This window comes from Tyto alba, unplaced genomic scaffold (assembly GCF_018691265.1).
Source record: "Tyto alba isolate M040663 unplaced genomic scaffold, T.alba_DEE_v4.0 Super-Scaffold_10, whole genome shotgun sequence".
NCBI lineage: Eukaryota > Metazoa > Chordata > Aves > Strigiformes > Tytonidae > Tyto > Tyto alba.
The window spans coordinates 27209011-27231552 of record NW_024881262.1 but is presented as its reverse complement, the minus strand read 5'-3'; the positions used below and the strand labels follow the sequence as shown (position 1 = coordinate 27231552).

Genomic DNA, 22542 nt, shown 5'->3' with positions numbered 1-22542 from the left:
ATATATATTTTTCTGTCTTAATTTACGTTTACACAACATTAATAAGGGTCTTTCCCATGTTCTGTGTGGTTACGTGGCATATTACATTTTACAATACCGAAAACCCAGCAAAATCATGTAGCAAACTATCCCATCCTCTCTGGCTAAAGATGCAGCATTGTCTTCAAGGAAGAAAAGCAATTATAGAAATGGAGAAGGGAAGTTACTGTTATGGTAACTGTCTTATCTTGCTATTCACTCAAAGCTGGTAACTCTAGAAGCACCCATATGTGTTTCTTGCTATATTGAATCATTTCTCATTCAAACTGGCTAGCACAGAGGAAAACTGAAAACAAAGACCTCAAAAACACTCCTTCGAGAATAAATGAATTTCTAAAAGTAGATTTTCATAAACTTTATCAAGACTGAGCTCCATGGCATCATGCTGACCTCTGCTCTGCAGGATAACAACATAATTAAATGTGCAAAGAGTAGCTTGAAGGAAATTTGCAGAATCAAAACAAAGCTCTCAAGCTTGTTCAAACAAACAAATAACTAAATAAATGGCATGTATCATCACTGGAAAATGCCAAAGATCTTTGGCACCTCCTATTCCTAATGTAACCACTAGATACATGTATACCTAACAGAAGAAGCCAGCAATGGCTTAAGAAACCAAAGCTAGTTGTGATGAACCTTGGCTTTAGCATTTGCTTATCCCTGCTTGTAGTTTCTAGCTATATAATCTATTCCAAATGACGGTAACTATTTCTTCCACATAGCACAGGTCTTGCATAATACCTCTAATGTATGGTGCTGTTTCCTGTCTTTTCAATCAAGCCTCTCATACCTTCCAAACGTCTGTCCCACACAAGGATGATCTGATCAATAAAAGAGACCAGTGTGCATACCTCACTCCATCATCTCTCTCCTATGAAACAATCAACCACAACCTAAGCAAATACCAAATCAAAATCACTTGGAATTAAAGACAGTATCAGCTGGAAAGAAATACAGTTTCCATCTCAGTTTAAATAACAGGCACAGATATCCAGCAGGTTATCTGCAGCTCAAATAGTGTTCACCTTTGAATACCGAACATGTAGAGGCAAACTCTAAACCTGGAAACTTACACCTGCATAATTCATGTTTTTACCATCCTGTTACTGAGTAAGGGCAAGAATGCAAGGGGATAGGTTTCTGAAACAGTTTAGTCACTGTGAATTGAAGGTTTGGGTTTTCAATTTTAAAATCAAACTCCAATCAAGTCTAGAGTTATTTTTTCAGTATAATTGGAAATCTTTCTCTTACTTAGACTCATAGCAAGAGATCAAATTTTAAACAAATTCTGATTGAATTTGTTGGACACTGGGTATTACACTTGAAAATCTGAACAAAATTGTAAGAGGATGATTGTGGAAAGACTAATTAAAATCAGTAACAAATATTGGCAATAGAAATATTCAGACTATGACAAATGTCTCCTATAAAGGCTTCACATATTTGGCATGATCTATCAAGATCCTAGGCAGAGGAATCTTCCTATAAGATGTATTCCAGCACACGGGATGAGCAGAAAGCTATCACCTGACATAACCAGCTTTGGACACCTACATCCAAGCTAGCCACCCTAGTACTGCTTTGTAATTGGAGAAAAATAGTTACTTCTAGAGAGCAATTAATCCACCTTACGGGAGACATCTCATACAGGTCTGATGAAATACATTCTAGAAAGGCCTGTTTCCATCTAATGATGTACCCAGTGCTTTCTTTAGCTGTAGGCAGGTGTGTCAAAAGGTACAGTGTGGCTGGAGGTAGAAAACAGTGAGACCTACAACTATGGCCCAGTGCTCCCACGCTTAGCGCTTCTCAAGAATGAAGGCACATACTTTATTTTTCAGTGGACTGAAATACTTTGATAATGCAGTTTTCTTGACGCTTATTTAGAATACATTTGTACTCTAAAATACAAAATTATGAAGATATTCTATTCAACAAATGGTCCACTAATAACAAAATACAAGACATAAGCATGTCACTTGATTCACAGGAGACCCCTGGGTATGACAGGAATCTCTGAAATTAAATGCCTCCGAATGCTCCTTTCCAAACAAAATCAGTGTATTTTAGGTAATTATACCATATATGGTACTTGGATTTAATCAAGCTTTCCAGAGCTCTCAGTGTTGGCCAAATTCCACCTCAATCAAAATTAGAAGTAATTCTCTAAGTGACTAAATAGTAACAACCCCTTTAAAAGAACTCTCCTCTGCACTAGCTTACTTACCAGCTAATGTACTGGTATGCCTGAAAGCCCGGACCTGGGAATCTGACAAACCAGTCAGAAGAGAGATCACCGTGTCCATCATGTATTCATCATAAATGATGCTATACTGACACTGTCGAATGAGCACTCCAATGAACTCGCAGAAGTTGGATCGAAACTTCTTCCACTGTGGCCCAGGCATGGTAAGTGGATAATCACCACTGTCCTGAAGAAAAAGAAAATGAAAATATTAAGTATTAAAAGTTTTCCCATTTAATTTACTTTGATGATGATGTAGCCATCATGATCTAAGTTTTTAAGCAAAACACTATATTTTTCTTTCAAGCCAATGGAGAGTAACAAATAAAAACAACACATTACTCTTCAATAAACAGAAAAGCCTGTTGGCATGAAAACACTTTTTCAAAGACTTCATTATAACTGTTCTAGACTTGCAATATTAGCTCTGTATAGTTCAAAATACGCAACAGGACCCAGTTCTTTTCCTTGTGTCCTGGGTTAGGAAGTGGGGGAAAGGATGACAAAGCAATGTTTCAAAGTATTTAAGGTCAAAACCTAAAGAAAGTCTTGTGTGATGGAAGGTTTGTGTCATTCTTCATCCCCACTTCAACTCCATGTTAATATTCTAATCAATTGAACGCCCCTCCCCACGAACTTTGCTTTATTCAAGTTTACAATTGAGATCTTATCAGAAAGTCAGTACTTCCCTTTTTAAAATCTTATAAACTTACCCTTTTTCTACTGGTAAAACCTGCCTTCTGATAGAAGTAATGGGGATTTTACTACAGATTCCTAAACTCCACACAGTTTCATACGTCCTATCTTCCAAAGATTATTGTAAGATTGGAGTAGGCATGTGAACACTCAGTTCTTTTAAGTTTAACTCCTCTCCAAGTCTGCTCTTACTACTCTCACTTCAAGTAATATTGCATTTCAGTGAGACTGCACCCCCCATAATTAGAAAATGCTTTTTCCCCCCCCTCAGTGGAAAAGATTACATTTCATCTCCCTGGTCACCTGATTTGTAAGCCAATTCTGATTATCCAAAGCATCAAGGCAACGATACTCCAGCTTCAATCTCTCCAAGATAAGAAGTCAGTAGTATCAAAGTTAAATCCGTTTGCACATATTTATTCTGCGTTTTTGTGAAGAACAAGCACTCCTACTCTCTCTGGACTTCTCTTATTGCCCAGACTGAACCATGTAAAGCCAGCAATGTAAGTGCAGAGGAGCTGTAATCAAATAACCTCATACCTAAACTTAACAAACTATATTCCCCTGAGGCAAAGAACACTGTCTATGAAATTTAACCAAATCATACACGTTTCAGTCATACTAAAATAAAGATTAGAATTGCAAAGACAAGTGCTCAAATGTTAGAAAAAGACAAAATAAGGCACTCTTAATGACCTTACTGTCTCATTCATTACAATGCTGAATGACACAATCTTAACAAGAAATATTTTTACGTCTAACTTTGAATAGCCAATCCAAGAGAAATAGTTTTGTTTTAAATAAATAATTCAAAGAGTTGTAAAGCTCCTGACACATAGACATCTCCTAGCATGTTCAATTGTAGCTGTGAGTCATCAGAATTTCTGTGACTTAGATCAAAGTATTTATTAGTAGAAACCCAGATAAACACAGTCTAAAATACGTAGCAGTATCATTAGAAGCGCCACGTGTTTTGAAGTATTCTTTGTCAGCTGATGCCTAATGCTCTTGTTAGCGAATTTCCGCAAGGTACAGTGTCTTGCCATGTAAATACGAGTCCTGCATTAGTCTCATAATTTATTTAAATTTAGGACTGAAATGAAAATGCTAAAGCTTTATCCTCAATGCTTTCCTGACAGTAATTCCATATGAACACCCCAGATTCCGTTTCTTTTCCCTCCTTAAACCTTATCTTCATAAATTGCCTCCAGACTAAGTCCATGCACAGTCCGTGCCCCTCCACAGCACCTGTGGGAACTCTGCGTGTGAACTTACATACATAATATATGCTTTCTAGAGGTACGTATATAAAACTTTTGGAACAGATCCTCAGAATCTCGAGTGCTGCATGTAACTACTCACATTTATATGATGCATTTTTAACCTACAATTACAAATTAGACAGTCCTTTCAAAGAGCATGTGAGGACTGCACCAAGAACAGCTCATCTGGTCGAAGTGGGAAGAATAAACCTCCAATAAACCCACTTTATTGGATCTTTTCTTCGTGAATACCAATAAAAATGTGATACATCACTGATGCTGATATGTGGTACTTGATGGTCCTATCGTTAGAAAACTCAAACCAAAACAAGTTTTTGTTTACCTGCTTACTCTAGCACAAGAATTATAAGGGAATTCATCTACAAAATGCCCATACTCGAAAGCCAAGCACCCAAATAGTGCAGCAGATGGATGTCCATGGAATTCCCCATTTTAAACTGAACCTGGGATAGCAATGAACAAAATTATTTCCATCATCTAGGTCCCACACAAGTGTTCCTCCACTCAAGATCAGGAAGATCAATGCTTCAATCCCTGCCATAAATGCAGAAATTAGGACCAGCACCCAGCTGATGACTGCAGCACTGACAGAACAATGTAATGATCCTGAGAAAATAAATAACATAGAAAATCTGAACACTTTCAGCGGAGACTATATATTTCCTGGGCAGTATACTGTGCTAATGAATAGCTAATGCAAGATTTTATCCTAGTTAATGCTACACTTGTACTTTTATTTCCCTATTAGCTCCAGGCTTGTTGAAATGAAAACGGCAAGTCTAAAGATGACAACAAAGGTAGGCTGGGCTGGTAGACTGGCCTAATTATTTTGACAAAAGCCTCACTAACTCTCTCATTCTCCTTCACTCCCACAGTCAGATCATTCCCCTCTCATGGACTGTCACTGGATTTAGGGACATGAGAGGACAGCAGGGCAAGGAAAGTGTTCTGGTGGCAACAGCTCCGGGCAACTGCTTTGTCTCAGGATGACATGGAGGGGAAGCACATTGGGAGTCCTGGGGTACTGGAAGAGAGGTACTACAGGTGAAATGGCAACAGTGATATTCAGAATGAGAATCTGAGGGCTGTTCCTCAGCTGTGCAGGGAATGGTGGTGCTTTACTGAGGTAATGTATGACCACCTGGACCAGCCACCACTGTTGGTCTCCTGCTAGCTCCCTTTCTTTCATTGCTTACTACAGACTTACAAAAAAAAAAATATATATCCAGTGGCAGGATGGGCTCAAGGAAGCAGTCCAGTCAGTCTGCACAGAGTCAGGGAACACAGCCAACGGAACTGCTGAAAGGAGGCAAGGAGTAGATATGACTGGGTTCTCTTCTCCTTTCACCAGAAAGAAAATAAAGGTTGGGGAGGATCATGCAGATCTGGCAAATTTAGCTTGGGTTGCCTTTAGTCAAGGCACTGTCACTGGCAAATGGTGTCTGCTACCAACAGCTCTCCCAGAAACAAATGATTGTTCTGAGTCTTGAAGTGGTGGACACAAAGCAGAGGGCCAAGAAGTGTACTAATGCTACACCAGTTGCAATTGCAATTTTACAATCTGCTGAAGACTGAGAAATACTTTCTTTGTTTGTTTCATTATGTGTTTTACCCTGAACAGTAATGTAAGCTGCTCTTGTTCTAAAAGCTTGTATTTTTTGTGACTATGACATCCTTTTAAGCACAGACCAATCTGAAATATTATGACTAACAATAAGAACAAACAGATCATATAACAACTCTAAACTTACTATGCTGTGATCATCTGACATATGCACATCAGTTGAAAACTGCACTAAGTTCTAAAATGCTTTCCACTGCTAACAGGATATGAGTTTATACCAGATTTCAAAATATTCACTGGGTTGTGGTCTAAGACTAACAATTTCATGTTTTTATACCAAAACCACAATTTCTTTCACAAATCCATTCAAGTGTTAAGGCAGGAGCCAGAAAGGAAACTTTCTGTTAGGACTGCAGAGGTTCAGAAAAGTTTTGGCCAAGGGAGAAAGGAAGTTCATGTACTAGTAACTGTAGTTCTTTGAGGTATGTTGCTTATATGTTCATTCATACTGTGCATAAGGAACAGGGGTTTTTCTCCTTTGAGAAAAAAACTTTGACAGTTTTTGAAAAGGGTTTTTTGAGAAATACCTTCTTCTGTCAACTGTGAGACAATCCTCCCTTGGGCAGAAAAAGTGTTCCTTGGCTTTTGGACAGCCCCTTGGCCATCCTATTTTGTACAATGGGGCTAGACTAAAGACAGTATCTGATTCTGTTTTCAAATTACACGAGTAAAAAATCATTGCATCTTACTAGCTTTGGTTGGATGAAGTTTTAAACAGCAAAATTATTTCAGCTAGGAAGTAGCATGAATTGATACAAACTTTTCATTCATCATTGCACACCTAAACTTTAATCACTGTGCCCTATCCCACCTGTACACAACAGCCCTGAGTGAATACGTGAGTACAGCAGAAGGAGCATCCACCACATGGCTGCAGTTAAGTACGTACTTAAACATTCTGTTGTTCAAGGCCATAAATAAGATTGAAATCTTGCAGAATAAAATCCTGAAAAAGAGCAGTGTACACATTTATAGTTTTCCTGCTTCATTTTTTGAATCACAGCCTTGGCATTCCACTTAGAATCGGTCAGAAAAAGATACTGCTGTCCTACAGAAAATTCACATTTCAACATTTGTTTTCCTCACTATACAAAATGAACACTCAGAATATTTCATTTTTTTATACATGAAAAAATCAAAGAAATTACATTTTGAAGAATCTCAAAGCTAAAAAGCATTTACCATTAGGAACGTTTTTATTTTGACAGAAGACACCCAATCTGAATTGTAATACATTTGTTTCAAACAAAATGCTTAGAACTTTTGAAAGAGTATTTCTTTCTGTAACACTATTCCAAAATGGTAATTTTCACGTCAAGTTACCATTTGGTTTAAATTGCCATTTCAACTGAACAAAACATCAATTTTCACATAGAAAACAGAGCAGAATGCTGCAAATGCCAAGCTTGCAGTCCTGTCTCTGGAATCTGGAGTTCTTTGTTTTATGATGGCTGTTCCAAGGGGTAAACGTCAAAATCCAGAATACCACCACCAGTTCCAGTGGGATGAGAAAATTCTACAGTTCTTACTGCCTCCTCTTACTAACCTCTCTAACATCCAGGATGCGGACAGACAAGGATACTCCTAAAACCACACAAAGATATATGAGGGCCTACATGGATCCAGACCAGGGCTAACAGGGACCCAAGCTAGTTCCTGCAGACTCAGACCTGGCTAGGTTCTCCTACACCACCAGATGCGAGCTTGCTCCACACTTTTGTGTGACAGTACACATATGCCCTTAAACTGGCTAATTCACAAACTTTTCCATACCGGTACTTCAGCATCCAGAGCCTATTCAATCCACAACACTGACTTTTCAAGACGAGCAATTATAACTACATTTTCAGATTATTTTGTTACTTTTTGGTTGTCCATTATTATTCTTTCCTCAAGCTCATGCTGGCTTGTTATTCCTCATCCAATAGTTTAAATTGCTGTTTTGTTTGCCAATACAATTTCTCATATCAAGACATTCTTTATCCACTGGTTACCTGTCCATTGCATTTTTATTTTAAAACAATAGCATACTGTAGTATGTTTCATAATGTTTAAAGACCTATTTGTATACTATACCTCATCAAATTCTTCTGTCATTTTCCTTATGATTTCTGCATTTTGCATGTTCCTGAACATTTCAATTCTTACAGTACCTGTAACGTAATGAAAGAACAAAAGAAATTAACACAAACCATTTTTTGTTATGTCAACCTATCAATGTTTTTCTTCTACTAAACTTACAGCTCAGTAATACATATGAAAGAATATATAATGCAGTAATAACAGGAACACATTGAACAAAATGGTCTCTTGAAGAACTGGGTAGAAAAAAAAATCCTCTCTCCTGTAATGTGCTATTAGACTAGGAGTTAGTGAAATTGTCCATCTTTTACTCTTTACAACTGAGCAAGTGTGATACAGAAGTGACAGCAATGTAGGACTCAGGTCATGTCTGCAGTTGCCAAGTGTTTTTAATTTTGTGTACAAAATAAAACGAAGACCATCTTTCAGTTTCACAGCCACTACTAGTAATTCTCCACTTTTTATGTTGGGTCACCGAGATTACAGATATACCATGATCTCTATGCAGGGACACAAGAGTGGTTTTCAACCCACTTAGGCGGGACTGGAGCTACAGCACCTGCAGACCTGAGCTAGCACAACTGCATCAGATGGTGCTGCTGTCCACAAGTCTTTCCAAAACCAAAGGGCTCAGTCAAGATGTGAGCCAGATCAGGACCATAAGCAGCAATTGCATCTATGTTATTCCTTCATTTGGATTATGTCATTCCCCTCGTTACCTGAACAGTAAAGTTGATAGGGTTAGCTTTTCATTGTAAATTGAGCAAAGCTACCAAAATTGAAAATATAACACCACCACAGCAATAAATAAAAATTCCCGTGACTTGATCTAAAACCAGTCAGTATAAACAAATACATTATTTTTATACATTACTGCCTTTGCAACTAGACACTGTCTAAATATCCAACCATATAACACAAGACAACATAGAGAACATTTTTTTTTTTTTGCTAATGCACAATCTTCTTTTTGCCACTTCACAATCTTCTTTTGTTAGTGGAGGAAATGAAGAAAAATTAGGCGAACTGCAGAGCTAGAAAATCCATCCCAACGTCATTAACATTACAAAGAGTAAGTCTCCCTGCTTTTGCAAAAAGTTCAATTGGATTAATGATCCACCGCATGGCTCCAAATATTCAAACCATAACAGAAGCAGCTTAACAGCTAATAGTATTAGGCCCTGTACAAAGGACAAATAAAGATAATTTAAGTATACTAAATATTATGAGAATGTTTTCATTCTGGTATTTTATTTCCTGAAAAACAAGCATTAGAAACATGCATCTGAAAATATTACAGCACACCAGTCCTCTGTATCTTAGCAGGGGTACTGTCTTACAACAAAACTTCCGCAATGATTTCTTGAATTGGTCTTGCTTCTTCATGAATTAATATTTACTTGTTATCTATTTCCTGCTGGGTAACACTGTGAACCTCAGTTCTAACAATGGCAATTTAAGTTTGTGCATGGTAACTTCCGTAGTATTAATAAACAATTAGTAATGCAATATATCAATATAAAACAAGAAACACAAGAAAATATCACCATATGACAGCTGAAGACCTGTTTTGTCAGCCTTGAAATAATTTGTAAATGCACCTCTATTTTATTGTTTCCCCCAATATTGAAAGTTTTGAGTAAGTGAAACTGTTTCATGGTACATCTCCGAGTATTAAATAGGCGTCAGCTATTCTTAGAAATCCACCTCAACTGCATTAGTTCCTCTTTCTCTCAATGCATGCTGTCATCTGTTGCTCTTTTCATTGGTAATATAACCCTCATTGAAAAAGTAACCTATTGACCTTTATTTTATTTGTTATAGCCCTGAAATAGCTTCCATAAAATATATAACCACATTACTTTGTCAGAAAAAGTAAAAATACCATCACTAAAATTCCTTGTTAATGCACTTCACCTGATTAAAATCTCCCTTCAACTTTCTGTTGTGGTTCTCTCTGTCTTTTCTCCCTGAGGATACGGAATGCAATTATACTGTGGTCACTATTAATTAGTGTCTCAGATATTGTTACTACTTAAGTGACCTCCTACATGGTACTTCACAGGTCAAGTATAGTTTTTCCTTGAACAATTTCTCTGGAGGAATCTGTTTCAGGAGGTCTGCCACTTTAATTCAACAACTTTGCTGACGCGGCAGCAGTGCTCAGAGGAAGCTGGTGGCTCGTACTGGATGCACACACCCCCTCCGTGTTACTGTCGGGCAACAAGCTTTGCACTCTGTGCCACAGACACGTGGAACCTGCCCCCTGAACTGGCCAGGGACTACAGACCCCAGGCAGTTTGCCTGGAATCTGGAATTCCGTGACTAGACCAGACAGCATCGTTTACCTGCTGGGCACTGTAGGATTTCTACTGATCAGTGTGCAGAGGTGTTACAGGTAGATTCTACACGCATCTTTCAAACAAGCAATGGTGCAGCTCTTTGGGAGCAGCAGGCAGAGGATGGAAAACAAGCTCTTGACATCTCCTAGGGACGCCAGGGCGGACAACAGCTCAACACTGCCAAGGAAGTGTCAGCAAGCATTAAGAGGAGTGAAGATGAACAGCACTTACCAACTCACTGCCATGTCTCATTCTTTCCTCCATTTTTTACGACAAAGTTTACTGGAAGCCATGTCAAGCAAAATGAGCATTTCTACTTATCTGGCAGTAGGTAATAGCTTTGGCCTGACTGCTTTTCGACCACCACCTTTCCCCCACCTGACCAAAACACAATCCTGTCTGCTTTTCTGGGAAACTGATTTAACACACTGTAAATATGCTATGAAGACTCTGCTCACCACACATTTCATGGTGTCATCACAACATTTCAACACTGCAATGGTCAACATTGTTCAAATTCATGTTTTTTATGATTAGTGCAAAGCTAAACTCTCCCATTTTAAAGCGAATCTTTAAAATACAGCGGATTTTCTATATGGATGTATATTTCCTTAATGACAAAATTCCACTTTAACTTTCTGCTAAGACAAATATCAATTTAATTTGTCAATAATTAATCATGTCAGCTGACCTGGCTTTTAAAAGTCAAAAGAAAAAGCCAATACAGAAGACACAACATTATTTCAGCTAGAGGAGAGAAAGACTAAAGGGATCTATACAAAATTGGATGAAAACACTTTAAAAAAAAAAAAAAAACAACCAACAAAAAAATGTGTACAAGATATAACATTTCCAGGAGATATAACATACCGCAGACTCAGTGGCTTCAAAACATATATTTATAGTGAGACTAACCAGTTACAAAAGCAAACCCTGCAAAACAAAATTAACAACAAAAATCCCCAAGAGCTATGTAAGATGTGCAAGTTCTCAAGTTTGAGCAACAACCAACCTTCAGTCTGGGAGTTAGAGAGGGTACTCTTTGGATGCAGGTTGCCCCATGGCTGCCTTTCCTCCTCTGAAACAGAAGGCACTAACCACTGCTGGAAATCTGGGAACACCATCATATCAAACACTACAACTGCCTCCTGCATATGGCAATTCTGGTACTTCTATAGGAAAGGGAAGTTTATATGACAGAAACCATCCACTATGTAAGTGGTACTCCACCTGTAATAGCCCACAGGCATTTAAATACTACAAATGAAAACAAATTACTCAATAGTAAATGGACTCTTGAAATCTAAACTACTGACAGTTGGCAATAAATCATATATGATGAAGTATACTAACTATACTATATAGTCAGTTTTAATCTCTGGTACCTTTATTCATGGAAGCTACACAGCCAATGTTATCCTTTCTCTTTTGGACGACCTGAGTTTGGACAAACTGAGTAAGCTGCAAGAAAAGTGGTGGGAAAACTGCAGTTCAAGACTGAAGTCAATGGTTATAAAGTAAGCCCAGAGTCTTCTGCCAAAGAAGGATTAATTGTGGGACCTTAAATTCTCAGTGACTGATTAGTGTCTCTCAATCACACAAATTGGAAAAACAGTAACCAGAAGAAAGATTCATAAAGGCATCAAGATGAAGACACTACAAGTTTTGAACTGGAAGGTATCATATGAAAAAAGCAATGTACTGTTTTGCATTATCTGAAAGTCAATAGTTGAGATCAGAGCACCGGGAAGAATCTTGACTGCTGAAGTTGTCAAGAGAGGGCAAGTTTAATAAAGACCTTGCAAGGATATATGATGATTACAGAATTGCTGGATAGGCAATATTGCTTTCCCTTGATACCACTCGATGTGCACTTCCTATACCTTTCTCCCAATTACCATTCAGATCATAAGAAATAATCCACTCCCACAATGTCTGTAAGTGCAGTTTTCAGTCATCTCAGAAGTGTTAGTTACAAATCTCCAAATGAAAGATGATAAAAAAAGACTGAAGTCAAACCATAAGGAGCACATTAATTCTCACTGCTCAACTTGGGTTATGATATGCTTCTCTAACACTTCATTCACTGTTCCCAGAAAAGAGCTATCTGGAACTAACCAAAAATTACTCACGCCAGTAGAAAAGTTTATTTTCTGTGGCTTGCTCATGATTGCATCGGAACACTGAAGTAGATCTTACCTCATTGGAATCAATAAGCATTAAACATTAATCTAAATGGAAGCAGTATCAGGACAGCTGAAGCATATAGATGCTGAAACTCTTAAATCCTATCAGGGCTCCTAACTTTCTATTGATTTCTGTGCTTGAAAACTGAAACACTTTACTGAAACCAGAAGTCAAGACTGTAGAAAGAAGTTAGACTAAATACTTAGTTGAATTTCAGCTTTTGCAGCACGCACAGCAACAGAAGACCTTTTTATTGATTTATTTCCCAATTCTTCCTGCTGCATGGACTCTACATTCCCCAACTTCTGCCACCAATAAAGCAGTATTCAAAAGCCAGTATCTTCTTAAAAGACAAAGACCTAATTAATTCTCAAAATAGATTTAGAAGGTTGAACTCTTACTGAATGAATCAGTAAGAATCCCAATGAAAAAAAAAATTACAGCCTCATATAATTAAAACCTTATCAGAGAATCATAGGTAGCTGTTGAAAAGAATTCTAATAGTTCATCTAAGTCTACCCTCCTACAACAAAACCAAATGTCAGTTTCCAAAATACATTTAAATGTGTTCTCTGAGATCTCCCTGCAGTGTTAACTCCTTACCATTCACCCTACACACAGTATACACAGAAAAAGTGTATTCTCTTGCTGCAGTCCAACTCTTCAATGGACCTTCTGCTCATTCATTTACTAACAGAAAATAATTGCGTTACCCTTAATTTTGTTTCACTTATTTTATGCATTGCTCTGATTTTGTCCGACATGCTCCTGCCATTCCTGAACCTTTAATTCTTTGATTTTTCACATTCCATTTTGACTTTCAGATCATTGCATAGCACATGATTCAAAGAAGTTTTCTCTTGCTATAATTCCTATTCTTCCTTTCCTTTAGATTATTTTGGACTTGAGTCTCAAATCTAACTTTTTCAAACAGGAAGCTCTTATTTTTTTTTCCTTGGTCGTGTTTCTCACACAGATTTCTGTATCTATTTTTTCAGTATAGTCTCTTCCACTTTTGAAGACCATTATGATTGCTTTGATCTTCACTTTGTTGTCGCTAAACTAGGAATATTATCATTCTAATGACTGAGCTCATTTAAGATACCATCCCAGTAATGAGAATTACCTTTAAAGAAGAGTGTTTTCTATCTGCATTCTCCATCTTCTGTATCAAAAAACTGTCTCCAGCATATTGTAAGAATTCACTGGGCAATCCTTAAAACTTTCTATATTCCACTCCTTGATGATACCTTGCTAGTTTAAATCCCTTCATCTCACAACCTACATCATACAACTCTACATAAAGATTAAAAAAAAAAAAAAAAACTTTGACGGCTCACAGTAGATGTCTACAGCAGAAACTCCCAGCTTCTCTCCCCCTCTATCACTGCCTAGACATTTTCAAGAAAGCTACTCTAGATTTCAGAACAAATGTACATGTCATGCATGGCAAAGATTTAGTGGTAAGCTCCTTCTCCTGAATTTTCAGGTCTTGATTTCGTTAAAAATCCTTACAAGAAATTTTTTTGAATTAGATGAAGACCAGAAAAGCCATTACAGAGAACTGTGTTAGCCCTGCTGATGAGAAACATATAAACAGAACAGACTTCCACCAGTCAGTAGAGAAAAAGACAAATAAAGTAACTGGTTACTTGTTGTGTACAGATATCTGAGGGTACAAATACATTTCTCTATTGCAATGTGATGTTCAAGCTGAAAAAATCTGCAGCGAAATCTAGGTTCTGGAATGGAGGAAACGTCGGTCGTTCCAGTCCTTTCACTGTTCTGACGGGCTTTTGGTGCTCTCTCCTCCCAATGCCTGACTGCCACCTACAGTTCCTACTCTGTGCTCATTGCACGCCCAACGATGGCATGTACGTACAACATAGCCAAGAAATGAGACAGGAAGAGGCACATTCAAAGCACTTTGAATTTTACCTCCTCTATAACACAAGGCCAAGATATCTGGTTTTGTTCTGGTTGACAGAACTTAAACATAAGCAAGAAAACACTTTTTTCTTATTGTCATTCAAAAAATTAGCTGAATTGTTTTTGTGGACCTTGCACAACCAAATTCAGCATAAAGGAAGACATCTTGCCCGGTATGGAAACCTCAATATAACATCTTCAAGTTTACTAAAATGGAAACTGGCTTAAAACCATCAGTAATGTTAATAGTGCCAATAGATGTAAGAATTATCAATAAAAGTTGTCAAAAACATCAGTAAAGCTGCGAAGACTTATTGTTTTGAGTACTATAGGGCTCACTGCAAGAAACTGGAATTTTAGTATTAAATCCTTGCTATTTCCAATACCCAAATTAAAGCACAATTGTTTAATTTTTAGAGTGAGCAATTCTGTATTACACTTAGAAGTTCAAAGTTCTGAATAAGATTAAGAAGTTGATAACTTCATGTATATAACTAGTGTTGCATATGATTTGATCTGTTCATCCCTTTAAAAAAACAAAATTTTATTTGATCCAGAAGATAACAGTGAAGGTAACAATTCCTTCATTACAGGTATGGGAAGAAATACATTGAAGAATGTCAGAAATTTTTAAGAGGACAATGATTTGTGTCAACAATAATCCAGTTACTTCCCCTTGCTGGAACAAAAAAAAAATACACATTCTTAAAGTAACAAGTGATAGAAACTTAACGTCTACTGTAAAGAAACCAATTCCTATGAAATTCCTAAACTCCAATTATATGTGAGAATTTGCTACTTGCTTAAACTATCCTGAATGTCAGAAGAATTAAAAAAGGGAAAAATAAAGAAACCAGGAGTGACCCAAAGAACTACATACCATTTAATCTGATTGCTGTGCCAGACTGGAAGGTGATATACAACAGAACTAGTGGGCCTATGCAAGGTTTGATATTATTTTTGTGAAGAAATGTTTCACAAACCCCTTGGAGCTCCACAAGACATCAATAAGCAGCTAAAAGTCATAAATTTATACAACAAATATACATTTTCAAAATCCTATAATGATCTTCCTCATCTTAATTCTTAAAGAAGCTGATATGCAATAGTAAAATAAGTTTTCAGATTAAAAGACAGGAAAGCAAAGATAGCAAAAATGGCCAGTTTTCAGAATGGAATCAACCTACCAATAGATCTTTCTAAGCACCAGTGTTGCAATAAATATGCTAAATAGCAGATATAAATTCTCTGAAAGAAAGGAGCAGACAAAATTTGCTGGTGATGGAATTATTTAGAACAGCTAGAATTAAAGCTGACAGCCAACGCTGCCAAAGGATTTCATAGTAATGAAATTGGTAAAATGGCAAATAATGCTCTTCAGGGAAAAAGAATGCTAATTCCACAAACGATTAGTAGAAAAAGAAAGAGGCCTACATAATTTAGTGCATCAAAAACCTGTACATGTCATGTGTTCAGGTCTTAAAATTTTGATAAATGAAACTTACTTACTCTGAGTTTAAGGTAGAAAATACTGTTTTGTTATGGCCCTACAGTATCTGCATTGAGAAACTGTGAGATGCTTTTCACCGTGATGTTAATGCCACTGAGTAACAGAAACCAAATAATTAATAACCAAAGCCACTAAAGTTGCAGTCTAGTATTTGTACTGAATGATTTCACAAAACAGATCTTTTCACACCTTGATAGCTTGAAGTAGTAATTCTCACAAGGCACCCATCTTTTTGTCAGATAACTTCAGACTTCAACAACAGTAAATGACGTGAACATGAGTAACAAGCTCAGGAGCTTTTGCTACCCCAAAGGCACTGCTTCATTCCTGGTAATGTCTTCATGCTTTTGCACTTGGAAGCATCCACAACTGCAGCCCCCAGCAGCCACACCCGGCCCTGCACTGCCTCAATTCACTCCGGCTGAATGAGAAGCCTGTGATCAAGGAGGGAGGACACACGTACGCTTGAGGAGAGAGGGAAAGCACTGACTTCAATATATTCTTGAGTTTACGCTCCTCTGAAACTGTCCTCTTTACTTAGTACTGGTTCCAAGATTCCTTTCCTTGAGCACTACTCATTGCTGCAGCTTCCTGCACATGTGCTGTAAGGCAATGTTTGTTAAGAAAAACATTCCTCAAGGATCTGATGAAACAAAAACTAATGCATGAAATTTTGTACTCAGTAATCAGCAGTAGGTGTTAAAAAGACTGCAAGTAGTCATCACTAGATGAACCTTGCATTTGACAGTAGTTTAGGGTTTACCTGAACTGCAGGTTGTTAAGCCACACTGTGACTATCAGATTTAATAGCTGCTAGTGGATCTTTCATCTCTTAATTAATTTGTGCTTTTCATCTCCACAGAACTGAGCATGAATGAAACCTGCAGTTTAGCACTATATTGCTGGTACCTCATTCTATATTTAAGGCTGCTGCCTGATCATTTTATTTGATAAGCCAGGGATCTTTTTTTTGCAGTGAATAACTGTGCCTCTATTTGTCATTCTTTTCCCTGTTGCTTTGTTTTTTCTCTCTAATTTTGTATTACCTTTTGGAAGTGGGATGGTCAGAACTACATTCAGTGCTCCAGATGCAGGTGAAATGTAAGTTTGAGAGATTTGTTTCTTTGTTTCTAATATACATACACATAAATTTGTCCTCTATTTCCAACTCTTAACTTTGCCTCCCAGAACACTGCCGAGAAAAGAAGTTACATTTTCAAATTATTCACAATGACAGCAGGGTCCAGGAGCAAAACATTAGTAACTACAGCTTATCACTGCGTATGTGGAACCAGAGTTTGGCTGCATGCTGTCAGAAGTGACTCAAAGCCAGCAATATAAACATAGATAGTTTGGATGTAGAGCTGAAAGTTAAGCGTAAGATACAACAATGTAAATATTTTAAGTAAGTGCATTTAGGTATATCTACTGCTCCAAAGTCCTTTTATCAAAGACTGCTTTTACATCTAGACTCACGTATCACCTGCACTATTAAACATGCAACCACATAAGCTGCCCTCTGCATTGAGAGGGGCCCAGTGTGGGCCTAAGCTCTTCCCCCGTCTTGGATGGGGATTTTATCTGTGTGTATAAATAAATACCTGATGGGAGGGAGCAAAAACGACAGAGCAAGATGCTTCTCAGTGGTTCCCAGTGACAAGAGAAGAGCCAGACATTCCAAACACAAGCACGCTAATAGAGCATAGCTGTGCGACCATTTCTGTAGTCAAGGCTGGAGTAAGAGTATCATTGCCATTACTAACAACAGGCCACAGGCATCGCCAGTGTGCCTACGTTCACTGTGCACAGTCCTAGTCCTGCACTGCTGGGCGAGTTATCAACGTGTTACGGGTACCTGCAGTGTCAACCGAGGCTTCATACCAGGCATCTCTGGTTATAACTCACAGCTCAAGTGTGGGATAATAAAATAGAGAAGGCCTTGAAAATATGCAGTCTATCTGATAAACTGATTTCAGCTAAGACCAATTGCTTTGTACCATTCCTTTGTACTTATAATGTACCAATATTCTCTCTGTGTGCTTTCTACAACATTTCATAGCAATTAAAATAAACCCCAGAGTAGTTTTAAAAATACCGAGTACTCCAACGAAAAATAACGCATCTCTGTTCCACCATACTGGAAGAGGCTTCATATACTACAGATCCTTTATTATGCATTCTTCTGGCTAGCTAAAAGGTTTACCCCACCAATTTAAAAAGAAATAAATAATTATTATTTTAAAACAGATTATTTATTCCCATTGTTTCCTACGATTTTTACCAAATGTTTGTCCACACAAGGGCAAACTCACAGCTACTTGTTTTCCTTAGTATTCCAGAACTGTAGAATAATTTCAGTTGGCAATATTCCTGACTGTCAGCTACTCCAAACCCTTCCCAAAGCAGAGCCAACTAGCTCAGGCTGCCCAGGTGAGTTTTGAGTATGTCCCAGGACAGTGATCCCATGGCCTCCCTCAGCCCTTATGCCTCCAGCACTTGAACATCTCATGGGAAAAATGTTTCTCCTTATGTCAAACTGAAATATCCCATGTTTCAACTTGTATCAGTTATCTGGCATCCTAAGTTGTATCTGTTAACTGTCATCCTATTACTATGGAATTGCATGGAGAATCTGGCTTCACCTTCTCTCTAGTCTCTCATTATTTCAAGAAAGCAGTAAAATCTCCCTGTGGCCTTCTCTTCTTGAGATTAAGCACCTCTGTTCTCTCAGCTTCTCCTCACTCTGGAGAGTGAAGGCCCCACTGAAAGCCTTCTGGAAATCTAGGCAGACTCCTAACCACATCACCCTTATCCACATTCCCTGCTTCGAAAAACTTCAAGCTCTCTTTCATAGAAACCATCCACCAAGGACATTCACTTCAGTGTCCATCCAAGGACATTCACTTCAGAAGTCCATCCTTCCTTCCACTTTCTCTGAATGTGCTTGTCGCACCTACAGGTTCGCACTGACAAGACAGCTCAGCAGTGACCCACAGAAATACCATCAACCTTCAACACCCTGTCATACCCACCTTTGTGAAAGCATATTTTCTTTATCAGGGAAACAAATTTCTTGTTAATGTCTACATTTCTCCCCATACATAAAACAAAACTCCATAAAACATGGTACCTCCACTTACCAGGAAGTTAGGAGGCAAAAGACAATCACAGGAGGATTATATAGCCTCTTTCCCTCAGTCTTTCTGCTTCCCCTGATGAAGTATTGATCCTTTCCTCAGTCCTCTGTTACTCTTATTTCTAGCCCTATTTCTCAGTGTTTCTCAGAAGGAGTAAAGAAGGGAAGATGAAAGAGAAGTCCTAAAAAAAATTACAAAAAGAGAAGTAATTATCTAGAGATTCTCAACTGATGCAACAGGGTCTAGACTCCACAGAAAATAGTACCTCAGAAGAAAGAAAACAAAGCAACAAAAACAAAAATAACAAACAAAAAAAAAAAAGGAGAGAAACAGAATCCTTTACAGCATCCTTCTTCCCACAATGGGCCAGGCCTCTGCCACACCTGGGAGTTGTCTAAGATCTGACAGAGCTCAGCAGGCCAAAAAAGCCAGTCTCTGGCAGCTGCTGAAGGACCATCCCTCTCCGCGTCCCCCTCACCTGCCTCTTGTCCCTTGAGACAACTGAGCTTGCTTTATTTACCTCAGGGAAGCTTTGTTAACAGCATGAGATCTTTCCAAATATGGCTCTGAAGAAATACACTTGGTACAGTTCCTCTACGATTTTACTTAAACTGTCTGCTGCTCCAATACGTGGAAGGAAAGGATCCGGCTTAAAAGGAATGTCTGCACCTGCAGCACCCACACAGTGCCAAATCTTATTAGCAATGGCACCACCACACAGACCAAAATGGCTCCAGGTTTCCTGAGCTGATCCTTACTTTTCAGAATTCCCTGACTGGTATCTACCAATGTAAGTTTTTTGTTGGAATAAAATCAGACATGTTAAACAACAACAGTAAAACAGACACTTTGTAAGCACTGCAAACAGAGCCGCAGCAAAAAGCTGAAGAACTTTAACAGCTGATTTGCTAATAGCTGCTCTGCTTCATAAAATGAGACTACAGATACAGAAACATCTTTGAAACAACTTATATTTAAAACATTTGATGTCCCTCATTAAATGAAAGCCACCATCTACCTGAAAACTTTCTATGCTTTTTTTATTACTCTGCAAGAAGGAAATAAGAGTTGTGTGCATTTCTGCCTGTAAGTACGCTGCTTAATAAATTCTGAACTATCTGTTTGAACCAAACCTGACTGATCTTGGATATAAAATGTCCCAATAAATTTTACAAAAGCAGGTAGTTGAATAGAAGCCAGAGGTCATTCAGCCACAGAATGAACCATGACCTCAATCTGTGTTAATCTCTCTCAGCCTCTGACTGAGGCTGGAGAAGGAGAGGGACGGACACTTACAATGTGAATGGTGCAGCTTCTTTAGGGGAAGCTTTAACTGAAGCATACCAACCTCTTCCCCAACAGTCTTTGTCTATATAGCTTATTTAGTTTCCAAAAAATTACAGGCTGCTGCAAACTCTTTGTTAGAGTTACATGGCATTCAGAACATCATCTCTCAGAAAGAGTTTCTGACACTTCATGAGTATGTTCAATAGGTTTTGTGTAATTCAGTAAAGTTGATCAACAGAGATACACTAGAAATCACTCTTCATTAGTTCTGCTTCCCATGAAATCAGTTATTTAGAGTATATTAAAGACTAAATCCTTTACTAACCATGATCTGTGAAAAGACAATGAAAAAATTAGCTGAGCTGGCTCAAAGCAATGCCTTTATCTTTTTCTCTGCTCATTTAAAAGTATGCAAGATGAGAGAAGTTCTCCTTTTTCACATAATTATTTTTCCTGCTTTGCTAGGAAAAAAAAAAATTCTGTTTTCTCTTATCTGTCAGCTCACTCCAATACCCCTTTTTACTCTTTGACTATCTGAACACATATATGGAGGTTTTTCTTTGTCTAAGGAAATAAAAAGAATTTGAGAAATCACATGAAAAAACAAAAACAAAAACAAAAACCAAACATAAACTTTGTGCTTAGAAACTAAAGCAAAAATTAAGAAGTGTCAAACTTCAGATGCTCTGTGCAACCTTGATTTAGTCTCTTTGTGTGTCAACTTTGATGAGTCACCAACTCAAATGGCTGTCTACTATTCTGTCTAGCTTCATTAGCCACAGAAAATTGAATGGTTTTGGAACTGAATAGGTGTTCTGTAGGTGAAATTATTGTATCTTTGATGTGTGCAGCTCTTGCTACAGCCAATGAACTAGGTAAGGAAGTGCAAGAAGAAAGAGGGTGGTCTCACAAGAGGAACTGATTAGGTTGCTGCAGCCAGCTATTTTCTTTCACTTCGGAGTTCCTGTAAGAATCTGGACAATTTAAACTATTTCAGAGATGGCCCATAATGGCACATTCTCCATTTTCCAAGCATCTACCTTGCCGTCTCATGGATGAATTTACAAAAGTTCAGCACACAAACAATTGTAACTGCAAGTACGCTGACTATAACACTGTCTTTTGGGTATGCAAAAACCCCTAAACTTAAGAAAAAGAGGAAAAAGCTTGGATTAGCTCTTCATTACTTGAGAGGGTAAAGATCAAGGCTTAGGCTACAGTCCTGCTTTTTCCTTATTGCAAATATGTATCTATTATACAAAATTAAGAACTTCAATTTTCCATTCCACGAACTTGAAGAAATCCTCTAGTACTCCAAGCCTAGTCATTAAGCAATCCGAATAGCTGTAGAAAATCAGTAACAGCTATGGTTTAAACATGCAATATGTTATCTGAAAAAAACTCCTGACCGGGAGTGGCACAGGTACTCTATCTGCTGTCTCAAAGGCTTTTTATATCAATGACTGTGCCTGAATTAGCCGTTTACAGAGCAGAGACTGAATCTTTATTTACAAGGGATTTACAGAGAAAAATTAGATGAATCCCTACCAAAAAAGCCCTTTAGGAAAGCTACTTTTTTTTTTTTTTTTCCTTAATTGGAACTTGGCTACTATGGAAGAATAAGAGGAAGCATCATACTAAGAGTGAAATTAAAACACCACAATGAATAGTTGCTCAACATGTTTTGGCATGGGTAAAAGAACAACGGAGCATATACTAGAGCCAAACTCAGTAAAAGTCTGGATATGCCTGTAAAAAATATAATGCAAGAGGGAACTGTCACTTCAAAACTGAGAAAAGATACTGCTGGAACACACACAGATCATAAGTGTTGACAAGACAAATATAAGTGCGAATGTGGAAAAAGGAGCAGAAAGCAGAGAGCTCAACATATAACTTGTTTCTCAACAGTGGATGTCTAGGATTCACTAAGAAGTATTTGAGAGGAAAATGTAAAAAAAAACCAAAAAAAAAAAAAAACCAAAAAAAAAACCCTACACCTATATAAACTTAGTAATACCAGAAAAACAAAACTTTACAGAAGTGATAAAGCAGCAAGTACTGAAAAGAGTGCTGGAAGACAAATAGTAATAAATAGCGGATGAAATACAAGAGGGAATGAAGAGTTTGAGTACATTAATTAACATAAAGATAGTGGACTCAAGGGGAAAAAGTAATCAA

The 22542-nt window shown here is 37.8% G+C and overlaps 1 protein-coding gene across 4 annotated transcripts in view; it reads right to left on the bottom strand.

The window, feature by feature from the left end:
• STAG1 (stromal antigen 1) overlaps nucleotides 1-22542 on the bottom strand; it is a 198651-nt gene that overhangs the window by 84929 nt on the left and 91180 nt on the right. For all 4 annotated transcript variants that reach the window (XM_042798545.1, XM_042798550.1, XM_032992581.2 and 1 more), the window contains 2 exons: nucleotides 7964-8040; nucleotides 2267-2471 (listed from right to left, as the gene is read on the bottom strand). In XM_042798545.1, coding sequence (XP_042654479.1) covers nucleotides 2267-2471; nucleotides 7964-8040 — 282 coding nt within the window. The remainder of the gene's footprint in view (nucleotides 1-2266; nucleotides 2472-7963; nucleotides 8041-22542) is intronic.